The sequence below is a fragment of the Cucurbita pepo genome, chromosome 7 (genome assembly GCF_057944985.1).
Source record: "Cucurbita pepo subsp. pepo isolate OVF chromosome 7, ASM5794498v1, whole genome shotgun sequence".
Taxonomy (NCBI): Eukaryota; Viridiplantae; Streptophyta; class Magnoliopsida; order Cucurbitales; family Cucurbitaceae; genus Cucurbita; species Cucurbita pepo.
This window is the reverse complement of record NC_141804.1, coordinates 7,394,196-7,409,263: the sequence shown is the minus strand read 5'-3', so window position 1 is coordinate 7,409,263 and position 15,068 is coordinate 7,394,196. Positions and strand designations below refer to the sequence as shown.

The window sequence follows — 15,068 nt, the reverse complement described above, 5'->3', positions numbered from 1 at the left end:
CGTTACACCTTTCTACCCATAACCTAATCATATTCTTTTATCAGTCTCTCATATCCATAGCACTTCGATACGTAACCTAACCTTAACGTTTCATGAACATATCTTACTCCTATCGTTACATTATGTTTTGTGCATCCTTCTCGTATCCTATCTCAAACATATCATTGAACACATCGTACTGTAAGTATTATCATACAATTCATATATTATAACATATCATAAGCATATCGAACTATAAACAATTCACACATATCAATATATATATGAAGATCTGAACTTAATTTTTTCTAAAGCTAACTATAAAGGAGAGAATTCTGAGATATGATTTACCTTAAAAACAAACCAAAATTTATTCTCATCCCATTAAGTCTACTGATGAAGCCATATCAATCCTAATTTTTTTTTTTCTAATTTTTTTTTCTAATTTTTTTTAATTATTTATTTGTTTGTTTTATTATGATTATTATTATTATTGGGCAATTACACCAGTGTAATAAAATATCCTTGTTAGAAAGTAAGAAGCATTTCAAAGACCATTGTTCTTCACCCTGGAACACGAAGCATTTCAAAGACCATTGTTCTTTACCTTGAAACACGATTATCTGATCTTAAAAACACAGCTACCTAATTGATCCACATTGTTAATCTCTCGTTTCCAAATTTAGAAAGGATTTATTAGAACAACTTTAGACATTCTTCAAGACATATATCAATAGGCAGGTAGAGTTTGGTTGGATTGTAAGAGATCGACATAATACTTCGAGATCCAAGCATCAATTATGCCCATTTCAGCCTTCCTTTGGCTTATCAACCATTCAGGATCATCCTCCCTCCCTTCTTGTAAGTCTAAGCAATGGGAGCCTGCATTAATCACAATTTTAGCATTTAAAAAACGGTATGAAATGTAAAATAATTAATCAAATTATGATGAAAGCATTACCTTCCGCCGTGGGGATAGCAACAATGCTCTCAGATATATTATGCAATACCCTGCGATCCAAACGCCATACCATTAATAATTTGAAGCTTTGAAGGTGGTACCAATTAAAGAGCTTAGATATTGTTCTTACCCACCACTGCTGTAAGGATCTTTGAGGCCATTAGAGAAAATAATGTTACTTCCAAACCGATGGAGTATTAATTTCAGGTCCTGCATAATTTATCAAAATTTTTTGGGTTAAATTAATAAAAATGCCCTTCTACTAAAACTACTTGTAAAATGATTCAAATACCCTTTATAGTTAGTTTTAGATAAAGACGTTCCTACTTTATTTTTAAAATACTATTAGAACTTTTAAAATGTCATAAATATTTTTTAACTTTTCCATCTAAACTTTTTTAAAAAAATATATAAAAAAAATACAATTAATTTTTTAAAAATAATTTTAAAAAAAATACAATTAATTTTTTTAAAATAAATTTAAAAAAATTCTTAAACCATTCATATGGAATGAAACTGTTAGAATCATGTTTCAAATATACCCATTAAAATTAATACCTTGAAATTTTAGAAAAATGTTTAAATCATTTATTACTCTAAATAGCCCATTTTTTTTAAAATGAATTACGGTTAAGAATAATTTTAAAAATGAAGAGTATTTTTTATATTTTTTAGGAAGTTTTAAAGATATTATTGTAAAACTTCAAAGCTTTTTTTTTTTTTTTTTTTTTTTTTTTTGTAATTTTAATTTTAAAGTATTTTTATTGGTTTAGGTTAAAAATGTGAAAGATGTGTGAGTTAAGGGCTTACTTGGCCCCCATAGAAAGTTGTGATCCAATGAGGATTTGGTGAAACCCCATACAAAGCTTTGCAATCCTTCTTAAATTTGTTGAAGTCAAAAGGTGCCGTTGGGAACATCGAGTCTTTGTCCTTGCCACTGACGCCAATGGGCATTACCATCTCGCTATTTTCCTGAACAAACTAAGTTGTGTGAGGATGGGATGGTTGGGAGGGAGTCCCACCTTGACTAGTTTAGAGAATAATCATGAGTTTACAAGTAAGAAAAACATATGAGGTCTTTTGAAAAACCCAGAGTTAAGCGTAGAGAGCTTATGCTTAAAGGAGGTTAGTGATTCATAACATGGTATAAGAGCGATGCTCTTAACTTATCCATGTCAAACAAAGAAGTGTGTGAGCTTCGAAGATTGTAACAGCTCAAGCCCAACGTTAGCAGATATTGGCCTCTTTGAACTTTCCCTCGAATCTTGTAACGGCCCAAGCCATTGAAGGGTGTTTAGTTCTCCTCCCCAACCAATGTGGGCCTTTAAAACGCGTCTGCGGAAAGGTTTCCACACCCTTATAAATGATGTTTCGTTCTCCTCCCCAACTAACGAGGGATATCACAATTCACCCCCTCTATGGCCCAGCGTCTTCGTTGGCACTCGTTCCTTTCTCCAATTGATGTGGGGTCCCTACCAAATCCACCCCCTTTGGAGCTCAGCGTTCTTACTGGCACACCATCTCGTGTCTACCCCCTTCGAGGAACAGCCTCCTCGCTAGCATATCACCCAATAATCTGGCTCTGATACCATTTGTAACAGTTCAAGCTTACCGCTAGCAGATATTGTCCTCTTTGGACTTTATCTTTTGAGCTTCCCCTCAACGCTTTAGAACGCTTCTGCTAGAGAAATGTTTCCACACCCTTATAAAGAGTATTTCGTTCTCTTCTCCAACCAATGTAGGATATAACAAAGATGTAGTTAAAGTGACTCAAATATCAAACAAAGAATGTAATTTGTTCGAGAGGAGGATAAACTAATCCACAAGACCTTATAATCTAAATAAACTATATCTAATCATTATGGAGAGGAGTTATTCCTAACCACCTATCTAATTCATAATTTAAAAAATTAAGCACGGAAAACATAGCAAAAGAATCAACATGCCTGCCATGTAAAGGGATCAATGGGATTATTGGGATCCCCAAATTCAAACACATCGTAACAATCCCTCTCCCCCATCAAAGCAACGACCCCCGCAATCACTTGCTCAATCACGTCGCTGTTTTTCCTTGCTACTTCATCAATGGCCGCACATACGCCTCTCACTCGCTTCTCATGCGGGCTGTTGTACTGAGCTGCGTACGTGAAAACATTGTCCAGATGGTTCTTCAGCTCATGACTTCCATTCAATTTCTCACAAGTTTTGAATCTTTTGCTCAAAATCATGAGCCCATCTGGCTTGTTCTTCACGATTCGATCGATTTCGGCCCACGATCTTCGTATGCTTTCGTAGCATGTTTGGCTGCTTTCCTGATTTCATAAAATGGATTGTTGGGAATAATTTGAAGCGTTTTGAATTATGAAAAAAGGGATTGATTGATTGTTTGGAGTTACTTTGAATGATTTGGAGACAATGGAGTAATATCCGTCTTGAGGTGTGATGTTATCGAAGTAAAGGATTGGGGCTGAAGAAGCCAGGGCTCCAAGAGCGATGTGGGGATACTTTAGCCTAAACCATGAAGCTAGCACTGTGTATCCATTGCATACTCATTATATACTCATTATGATCATGGAAAACTATTTTTTTTTTTAAATTCTTATTTCGAAAACACGAGCAAAAAGTATATAACAAAATAAAGAAACTCATAGGTATGAGTTGTAACAAGTCCACTTCTAGCAAATATTGTACTTTTTAGGTTTTCCTTTTAGCAAATATTCTACTCTTTAGGTTTTCCTTTTTGGATTTTCCCTCAAAGCCACTACTAGGCACTACTAGGGATAGGTTTCCACACCTTTCTCCTTTTCAACCGATGTGGGATCTCACAATCCACCCATTTTGGCCCTAGCGTCCTCTTCTCCAATTGATATGAGACCCTCCAATCCACCCTCTTCGAGACCCAACCTCCTCGCTGGCACATCGCCGGATGTCTGGCTTTGATATTTAACAACCCGAGCCCATCACTAGTAGATACTGTCCTCTATGGGCTTTCCTTTTCGGGCTTCCCCTCAAGGTTTTTAAAAACACGTTTGCTAGAGAGAGATCTCTACACACTTATAAATAATGTTTCGTTCTCCTCCCTAACGGATGTGGGATCTCACAATGAATAGTGTTTATAAGCTCAATTTTCATAAACTAGATAATGATCAATGTTTTATCATTTGTTATGACAAAGGTCTAAATCTATCAAAAATTGTTAAGGATTACTGGAGTTTCACATTGGCTAATTAAGAGGAAGATCATGAATATATAAGCAAAGGGTATTATCTCTATTGGTATGAGACATTTTGGGAAAACTAAAACTAAAGTTATGAGACCTTATACTCAAAATGAATAATATCATACTACTTTGGAGGTTCTTTGTCACTATCAAGTGGTATCAGAGCCATGTCGAAGGCTCTAGGTGTACTTTATCATATTAAAGTGGATAATATCATACAATTGTAGAGAATCCTTGTCTCTATCAACAACTCACGGACGCTTCAATGTTAAGGTGAAGGTGAAGTGGATAATATTAGAAATTCATTCCCTTGAAAGAATTATGAAAATTTAAAACGATTAAGTTAACTTACTTCCACCATAGGAGGCTCCAATGACAATGATAGGAGAAGTTTGAGAAGCAAACATTTTTTTGATATGCAAAAGCATTTCCGCATAATCAGCTAAGGCTTGAGCCGAATTCAAATATCCTCGAACGCTCGCATTTTTCATAGCCTTCTCTATCGAACCAAATGGTACTGATTTCCCATAAAATCGATGCTATAAACAAGCAAAACATGTCAAAAATAAGATCGAATACATTCGAGGCAATAACCTTAACACCTCTTACCTCTAAATACACAAGCATAGCCTTGTATCGAGACGCAAGACGAATGGGAAATCTCATAAACGATATCTCATCGTCGATATCTCCTTCGGCACCGAAATAAACAACGATGGGAGCATTGGGATTCACACCTTGCCCGTGTTTGAAATCAATAACATATCGTTGATCAAACGTGTCGTAGCTTTGAGGTAAATAATTGAAGTGATCGAGTGGTTGTTTGTAATAAAAAGTGGCTAGACCGTCGAGTGTGCTAGCTTGTTGGGGCTTGTTTCGGGATGCCCTTCTTTGGACGCCAAGGCGTGGGATGTGGGCAGATGCATAGGAAGAAGCGAGAAGGAGTAGTAGTGGGAGTACTATGGATTGGCTCAAAATGCTATCCATGTTGTTCCCCAAGTTGATCAACTTAAGGTGTGGATATGTATTTATAGCCCACAAGAACCCTATTTTTCCCACTCTTTCTTATTGCCTAAACTTCGTCACTTCCTCTCATTTTTCTCATTACTTATTATTGAACATTGGAATTTGGAAATATCAAAATCGCTTTTATCTTTGTCTCCACCTACTAAATATAAGTTTCTGAATTTGAAAGCTTGTTTCGATGACTAGCAATAGTCTCGATTGCTTTTTGCTTATGATCGAGAAAAATAGTTACCCTCGTAATAATCACTTGAACGTTGACTCAAATTTGTATGACTTTTAATAATTGTTTGGCTATCGATTGTAGGGGTGTACATGGATTGACTTGTATAAGACTGGAGCCCCGACAAGGATTAAATTTTATTGAGAGACTTAGAAGCTGGATTTTAAGATGATGTAGAAGAGAAAAATTCTTATAAAAATCCCATAAACTCAGAAAAATATAAAATAAAAAAAAAAAACGGTCAATTTAAACCCCGATGGGCAAAAGGATCCTTTTGAGCCTCTTTTCGAATGAGGGGTTTGCTATTACCCTAATAAGTTTTATGAAGGAAGAAGAAGGGAAAAAAAAAAAAAAGGTGGAGATTAGGGTTTGAGAGAGAGGTAGAGAGAAACTGAAATCCGCTCTAAACGGCAGCTTGCAGTCGGATTTTAGCAAAGGTCTTTCACAAAAAAATTCATTGGATTGAGCCGTATGTATTTGGACATTTTAGTCATCCAAATCCATCAAGTAACAAGATAGATCGAGAGTTACGGATTTCGAGTTTTCGTTTTCAATTTTCCTTTAGATCCAAGAGATTTTCTTAGGGTTAGATTTTCCATTTTTTATAGGTTGTTCATGATTTTTGGAGGGATTTCCTCAAATTTCATGAAGGGAGAGGAAGTTGAATTGATCTTTGAATAGATTAATTAAAACTCTACAATTTTGGTGAAGAAACTAAGTTGATTTGAGTTATTTGAGAAAAGAAACTAAGTTGATTGGGTCAACCGAGGGTGACCCAATGCGACCCGCTTTGCTTGACCGTTGAATTGAGGCGGGACCCGATTAAGCACCCACAATCCAAGCAGTCCACTGATGTGCCTATCCATGTGTGTCACATGTCGTGCAAGGAGTGCACTTCTCGTTCCCAAGTGCGCGTATGTACTCACGCGTGGGAAGTCTCCACGCACGTGGAAACGAAGACCTACTAAAGAAATTTCATAAGTTTTGGAATTCCTAATAGGCAAAAAAAAAAAAAAAAAAAAAAAAAAAAAAAAAAAAAAAAAAAAAAAGATATAAGTGGATAGCTACAAAAGAAAAAAAATGGCTACCCTCCTAATAATCCTTCCATGTAGGCTCAAATTTTGTATGGCTTGTTTGGCTATAGATTTTCCGGTGTACCTGGGTTGAGTTGGATAAATCTTTTTTAGTAACCCAAAATTTTAGGTTGTTGTGTTGTGCATATTACCTTACTAACCAAAATCTCATAAATCTCAAATATCAAATATTTACAAGCCTATCACTAACATTAGTTACAAAGGTTAAAATATTTTTAATTTTCATAATAATCTTAAAAGTAAGGTAGTTGGGTTGAGTAATAACCCTGTTTTTGAGTTGGTCTGGTTACCCAACCAAAAAAATGTCACTTGCGAATTGAATTATTTTACCTCGGTGAACAATAAAGTCGTTTTTGTTGACTTATTTTGAAAACTTTAAGCATTAAAGCATAAAACTTTTTAACAAAGGAGGAGTAAATTAAGCCGTTTTTGTAGACTTATTTTAAAAACTTTATGCATTAAAGTATAAACTTTTGTTCAAAGAGGAGTAAATTAATTTTATTATGAATGTAGTGGTGGAGCATTAATAGAAGGTTGAAGCATAAAAACGTGGCATGAAAAGCATTACAAGACATCCACCAAGAAGCCATCCAATAGGATAGATACTCCATTAGCATTTGACACTAAGCTTGCATACATACCCTCATCATGCTCCCATCCATTAAAGGATGCTTCTTCAATCACTTCATCTTTCATTCTTAAAACTTCACGTTATGTATACCATTTTTGTTATTATTATTGTGTTACCTAATATCTACCTATCTAATATTTAGCTACGTGGCTTTCGTAGACATGCATGGTAGATAAATCCTAGAGTAGTCAGCTATATAATTAAGTGATCTCGACTCCTCTTACAAGCTACAACTACATGCAACTCGAGGAGAAAATCTAAAAACCACAGTCGCATGCATCATTCATTGAATTCCTGCATAATTAACTCGGTTAACAGCTCCATCTAGGAGTGGTGGTTTTGTCCGACTTGTGGAAATGGCTCTGATTTTACCTTTGGCTTTAGTGAATAACTAATCATGTTGACTAATTGACTTCTTTAGCTTATGCATCGACTTCACCCGCCACCATTCAACTTTGTCATTGTTCGTCTCTATTTTGCTTCATTGTTCGATCACCATACTCCCTCGACTCCAGCACCGAGGTCCAAGCAACATCAAGTCAAATTCCCCTCCTATTTTTCTATTTGTAGGATAAATTATAAAAATTAGACACCTAAGTAAGAATTTAGTATTTATGGTTTTACAAGCTAGAATTTTTCAATAATTTATGTGACACCTCATAAATAATATCTATTATTAAAAGTCACAAATTTGGTGGTGATTATAGAAAAGACGTGTGAGATCCCACATCGATTGGGGAGAAGGTTGGAGAGAAGAACAAAACATCAGTTTATAAGAGTGTGAACACCTTTAACTAAGAGACTCATTTTAAAAACTTTGAGAGCAAACCTAGAAGGAAAAGCTAAAAAAGAACAATATCAGCTAGAGGTGAATTTGTACTCTTATTTAAATGTACACCACTTTTAACGTTCTAAACAATACTAATGGACAGAGCCACTTTTAACGTTCTAAATAATACTAATGGGCAGAGTTGACTCAACCGTATCCCCATTATCAAAAAAGACAAGACAAGACGTCAATGATGCAACCACATGTTTGATTCCAGTGGTCAAAAGATGCATTCACATATCGCAATCCATAAGCTAATTTTTCTTTCATCTGCCCCCTTTAATTATATGAAGCAACATCAATGACGATTCCAGTGGTCGAAAGTTGCATTCACATCATCTGCCCACTTTAATTATATGAAGCAAGCATAGATATATTTACAAGAATTACTAACTTCAAGAAACCTGTAACGGCCCAGATCTACCGCTAGCAGATATTGTTCTCTTTGGGTTTTCCCTTTCGGACTTCCCCTCAAGGCTTTAAAACGCGTCTACTAGGGAAAGGTTTCCACACCCTTATAAATGGTGGTTTGTTCTCCTCCCCAACCAATGTGGGACATCACAATCCACCCCCCCCCCCCTTCGGGGTCAGTGTCCTCGCTAACACTCTTTCCTTCCTCCAATCGATGTGGACCGCCCCCAAATTCACCCTCCTTTGGGGCGCAGTGTCCTTACTGGAACACCGCCTCGTGTCTACCCCCTTCAGGGAACAATGAGAAGGCTGGCACATCGTCCAGTGTCTGGCTCTGATACCAACTGTAACGACCCTAAATTTTACCTATTTAATCTATGGTTCTTACTATATTTTAAATGCAGAATTTACCTTATATGAGCTCTTATCATAAATACGACATAAGTTTGCCTTTTATTACTTCATGAATAACGAATGCAAGGGAAAGAAAGGAAAAAGAACAACGCTGAAATAAATGTCTTATACTACCCTATGATTTATTATACGGTTACAATTCAACCTATATTATCATATACTAATGATGCAAACGGGGATTCAACCTAAACTAACCTATACTATGAATGCAAATGAAATTCAACCTATACTAACCTATACTACGAAATGGAAAACAACTATCCTATGCATGTGCCACTATCCTGGGATGTGCGATGCCGCCGTCGATCTCATATGGGTGCCTTTCCTTTATCTGAAAATATAACAGCACAAGGCTTGAGTATTTGTAGAATACTCAGTAAGTGACCCCCTATTGGGGTTATGCAACAATCATATGCAAATGAGATGATGAGACCTATCTTTCAATCTGTCTTCCTACGATGCTGTCCTAACGAGTAATTTGGACGTGTACCATATACTCTACACACAGCTCATACGTGCGAGTATGGGCTCACCAGTCAGTTCGCACACCGCTGGGCCACTTTCCTTGTCGGGCGAGCATACTCTGGGAGCTCCTTAGGTTGGACACCCGTTAGAACTAGTAACTATCACGGCAGCACTATGCAAAACATAACGATCGTTGTCCTGCCATTGGATGTACGCGTCCGTACCCTCGTGATGGAATAGGGGTATCCCCCCAATGCATGAGCACACATAATGCATGAGGTCCCCAATATTTCTACTTTTATCATTAATAAATATAACCCCACAATCATCTTTCATGCTTCATGTCATTTCTTATTTTTCAGTCTACGTATCATACATAATCCTAACGGGGTTACATTTCGTGCAATTTATCGTGATTTCATGTCATACATTACATGCTGTTTACATTCAGAATTATAGTACCATTCACGCCAGAATAATCCAGACATTTAGAATTATAGTACCATTCATGCCAGAATAGTTTTCGGTCCTGCCGACGACTACAAATTTGTTTTTTTTTTAATCTAATCCGTTACATTATCTACCTCTAAAAAGAACTTTCGTCCCCAAAAGTCTCAAACTCGTGGATCAATTCGGGATATTTTTCCTTTATTTCCTCCTCTCGTTCCCACGTCACTTCCTCTGTTTGGTGGTTTTGCCACAATACTTTGACGAACCCTATGTTTCTATTACGTAAGGCTTTCACTTCCTGAGCTAGGATTTTAATTAGTTTCTCCTGATAACTCAAGTTTTTCTCGATCTCAAGGATTCTGTAGTCTATCACATACATAGGGTCCGTAATATATTTCCTCAACATGGACACATGGAATACATCGTGTATGCTCGAGAGCAAAGGTGGTAAGGCTAGTTTGTACGCTACTAAACCTATTCTTTCGAGGATTTTGAAAGGTCCAATAAAGCGGAGTCTTAGCTTTCCCTTACGTTCGAATCTTAGAACGCCTTTCACAGGAGCTAATTTTAGGAACACTGGGTCCCCCTCTTCGAACTCTAAGTTCCTACACCCATCGTTGGCATAGCTCTTTTGCCTACTTTGTGCGGTACTCATCCTTGCTCTCATTTTCTGTATCGCCTCGTTGGTGATGCGGACCAACTCGGGTCCTACCATTTCTCGTTTTCCTACTTCGTCCAAGCACAATGGGGATCTACACTTGTAACGACCCTAAATTTCCACATACACAGAGTCGCTACTAACGTCTCATGCTCATATATAATGCGGAAATATAACTCTTACATGAACACAACCATGGTCTTACGTGTTTAACTATGAAATATTGAAATTTAGAGAAAACAAAAACAAATACAAAATAATTTAAAACAATGAAATGCAAAGCAACCTATTCTAACTTAGGACTAGAAATTTAAATATGAATCTACCCTATGCACGTGCCACAGTCTCTGATCGCGATGTCGCCGTCCTTCGTACAAGTGCGCCTTGCCTTGACCTGAAAAATGATGTGACACATGGCCTAAGTATTTCAAAGAATACTCAGTAAGTGGCCCCACTATAGGGGCCATGCAAATGCAAACACATGCGATCATGATTTAGGGACCTATCTCTAATCATCTTAAGGGTGGCCTCCAGTCTCAGACAAATTGGATGTGTAGTACTTTCCTATACACGACTCACACGTGCGAGTGTGAATCCCCAGGGCGCTCGCACATCCCCTGGACCCTTTGGTCAAGCTAATCTGTAACGACGTCCGGAGGTCAGCGGAACCCCATAGTGTCATGCGCCTCATGAACACCCTCATCTGTGTGCATTTGCACCTGTGCGCATTTGCGCTCATCATACGGTGCGCGTCTGCACTCATCATCTCTAGGGGAAGTAGCCCTATGCTTTATGAACATACAATATGCATGAGATCCCTCTAAGTCCAATTATACATCTCTTCTGACACAACCCTCTAGTCTCATCTCTTGGTTACACTATGTAACACGTGCTCATGGATATTTACATTAATATCATCTTCATACTCTTAGGGTTGTGTCCTATGTCGATCTAACGACATGATGCAATATGGAAAACAACATCATAAGGCATGTTCAACATGGAAAACATCATCATGTTAAGGTAAACGTCACGCAATCATCATACTCATCATATTGCCACAAAGTGCATCAAACATATCAAGTATATCATTCATCAAAATATATATACTGCGCACATCATCAAGTATCGTAACCCAAACATCATCATAACTCATACATCATCAAAACTCATGTTGCATCGTACGATTTAGTTCATACATCATCATAACTCATACAATTTTTAGTCTATCGTATAGTAAGACCACTTACTTGATTAGCTTATACGGGTGTTACCAATTTATCATTAATGAAAGTTCGATTTTTCTCTTTGTATCCAAGCCAACCTATATGAATCCATGGCATCAATTTCATGTTCAATTCTCTAACTCTTACAATGCAAAACTTCATGCGGGCATTAAAGACTTTGCAAGGATAAAGTCTTGGAATGTTATAATATACATCTAAATATATATACGTATGATATATATATTCTATTTATATTAAGATTTCATTTTCTATTTTTTATTTCGAGGGACTACTTTCTTATCTTCCGATATTCTTTCTATACTCTACTTTTTCTCTCAATTTTTTTTCGAGACATATTCTTGACCAATTTTTAATCGATTCTTACCTAATCATATTATTGGTCAATCAGATCGATCCTAAGCAAAGTCTTGGACGAACCTTCGATAGTAACTGCCAATTCCAAGAAACTTCATATCTCGGTGACCGTAGTTGGACATTTCAATTTCTTGACGGCTTCTATCTTGGTGGGATCTACTAAAATTCTGTCTTTGAACACTACGCGTCCCAAAAACGAAACCTGTCATAGCCAAAATTCGTATTTGGAGAATTTGGCATACAACTTGTTCTCCCTTAAGATAGTTAGGGCTTTTCGAAGGTGCTCTTGGTGTTCTTGGTCCGTTTTCGAGTATATCAGGATGTCGTCTATGAACACGATCACAAACGTGTCTAAGCACTCCTTAAATACTCGGTTCATTAATTCCATGAACATCGCTGGAGCGTTGGTATGGCCAAAGGACATTACCACAAACTCATAGTAGCCATATCTGGTTTGAAAGGTTGTTTTCGGTATATCTTCATTTTTAATCTTAATTTGATGATATCCTGATCGAAGGTATATTTTGGAAAACAATGTTGCCTCTCAAAGTTGGTTGAATAGGTCCTCGATGCGGGGTAATGGATATTTGTTTTTTACCATCCTCTTGTTTAATCTCTGTAGGAAATGCATAGATGCATAGAGCCATCTTTCTTTTTAACAAAAAACATTGGCACACCCACAGGAGATACGCTAGGTCGAATGAAGCCTTTATCTAATAAGTCTTGTAGTTGTGATTTTAGTTCTTTTAATTCTATTGGGGCCATGCGGTATGGGACTTTAGAGATGGGTCCCGTTCTTGGTTCCAATTCTATTCCAAAGTCTACCGCTCGCAATGGAGGGATTCCCGGGAGGTACTCCGGAAAGACATCTGTGAATTCGTTTACTATGGGTACCGTATCTATTGTTTTTTCCTTTCCTTTTGTGTTTAATGCACAGGCTAGAATCGCCCACCCCCCTTGTTGTACCAGGCGTCTAGCTTTCATCATCGATATTATTTTTAGGGTGGTGCCTATGAAGGTTCCTTTAAACTTAAAGGTAAGTCCGTTTGGAGGTGTGAATACCACTTCTTTCTTATGGCAGTCTATGCTAGTAAAGTTTTTGGCTAGCCAGTCCATTTCTAGTATGACGTCAAAATCTGTCATATCTACTACTTTTAGGTTTATGTGGATAGTTCGTCCAGCTATTACCACTTGTTCGTCTTTTACTCATTTTTCTTGACTAGGTCTACCCCTGCTGGGGTACCGACTGACAATACATACATTAAGGGTTCTACTACAAACCCTGATTGACTAACAAATGGCAAAGAAAAAAATGAATGGGTAGAACTCGAATCAAACAACGTCAATGCAAAGCATCCTAGTATAGAAAGCGTACCTGTCACCACGATGCCAGACGTTCCCGTCTTTTTACTGGTCGTTGCATAAGTCCTGGTTTGTGCGTGGGTTTGCATGGTGGGTTCTTGAGCGACCCGACCTCTAAGGGGTTCCGTACGGTTTCTCGTGTCCCTTGCAGGGCAAGCTCTAGCCACGTGACCTGCACGAGCGCATTTATAACACACACCGGAGCCTACCAACCGTTGGCTCTAGATTTTTCTCCTCACCTCTAGAGCCTCGGCCGTCTTTAGGGCCTCTTCGTAAGTTTTCGGGTTAAATGCCTCCAACATGCGGCGGGCCTTTAGGTTCAACCCCAACACAAATTTATCCGTCTGTTTCTCTTCAGTGTCTAGTAGTGAAGGTGCGAACCTTCTTAATCTCATGAATTCTTGATCATACTAATCCACCATGCATTCAACTTGGGTCAGGTGGTTAAATTCTTTCTGTTTCTTTATATGGGTTTCCTTTCATTAGTAATATTTCAGGAAGGCTTCCTTAAAGGTTTCACATGTTGTGATCCGCCCACCACACTTCTGCGTCTTTTTGCAGTACATATGCCGCACACGCTACTTGATGTTCATCAGGGCATCTCATTGATTCAAAGGTCATTTCCATGTTTCCGATCCACATCTGAGCTGCTGTGGGATCTTCTTTTTTACCGACAAAAGGACGGGGGCTACACCGTCTGAATTCTTTTAACCAACTTGCCCTCCTGTCTGGTTGCGGTTTTTGGCCGATTGTGTGGCTGTCGCATCCACCGGTTGCGTGGCCGTCGCATTGGCTGGTTGCGTGGCTATTGCTGCGACTTGTTGCATAGCTAACAACGTGGCCTGTTGGGAGGTCGTCCAGTAGTCGACCCTTCTTGGGAAAAGCTTCTTTTGGCTTCTCTTCTTCCCCATCTCCTTATGGGAGGTCGTCTTCTCCCTCTCCTACCTCTTCTACACCCTCTGTGCCGCATGGTTCTAGAAACCAAGAAAATGGTTCTATCTAAGTCTATGATTTACTTATAACATTACATACATTCTACTCTATAATTCAAGGAAAAGAAAACATAAATGTTGTAACATAAAGACATGCATTGATACAAGATCACATCATAGCATAAAATCATACAGTATCATGACATTCAATTTTTAAAGCCAATCACAATAAATATACTACAAAAAAAAAAAAAAAAAAAAAAAAAATCGTCCTTCCCTCATCCATACAAGGTGTACCTGACAATGAAGGAGCATCGGCGATTGGACCGTGGAATATGCCAAGCCTACATCGTAGGCTAGTCTACAAGATCTATAAACTTGTCTACCTCCTTTGGGGAATAGTTAGAAGGCTGGCACATCATGGCTCTGATACCATTTGTAACGACCCATATCTACTGCATGTAGATATTGTCCTCTTTGGGCTTTCCCTTTCGGATTGTGATGACCCACATTGGTAGGGGAGGAGAACAAACCACCATTTATAAGGGTGTGGAAACCTTCCCCTAGTAGACGCGTTTTAAAGTCTTGAGGGGAAGCCGGAAAGGGAATCCCAAAGAGAACAATATCTGCTAGCAGAAGATCTGGGCAGTTACAAAACCAATTGGACAAGGCATCAAAACGATAACTAACCCTTCATTTAGTGGAAGATTAAAACACAAGGTCTTAACATAAGCTAAAATTTGGTAGAATTCTTTGGGAGAAGAGAACTTTGTATAACTATGAATGAATCCTTAATTGATTTTCTAAGCCTTTCA

General features: G+C 37.9%; 1 protein-coding gene across 2 annotated transcripts; it reads right to left on the bottom strand.

Moving 5' to 3' along the window:
- Positions 1–557: 557 nt before the first annotated feature.
- On the bottom strand, positions 558–5,238 carry LOC111784361 (uncharacterized). Of its 2 annotated transcripts, none has more exons than XM_023665080.2 (8): positions 4,770–5,237; positions 4,513–4,699; positions 3,337–3,470; positions 2,887–3,252; positions 1,751–1,912; positions 1,071–1,150; positions 941–990; positions 558–861 (listed from the first exon to the last, which is right to left on the bottom strand). In XM_023665080.2, exons 1-8 carry the CDS (start codon positions 5,145–5,147, stop codon positions 710–712), a joined length of 1,509 nt encoding a protein of 502 aa, XP_023520848.1. In that variant the 5' UTR covers positions 5,148–5,237; the 3' UTR covers positions 558–709. The 2 variants fall into 2 exon arrangements, with proteins under 2 accessions (XP_023520848.1, XP_023520849.1); XM_023665081.2 differs by having other exon boundaries at positions 704–861; positions 1,075–1,150; positions 4,770–5,238.
- Positions 5,239–15,068: the final 9,830 nt, after the last annotated feature.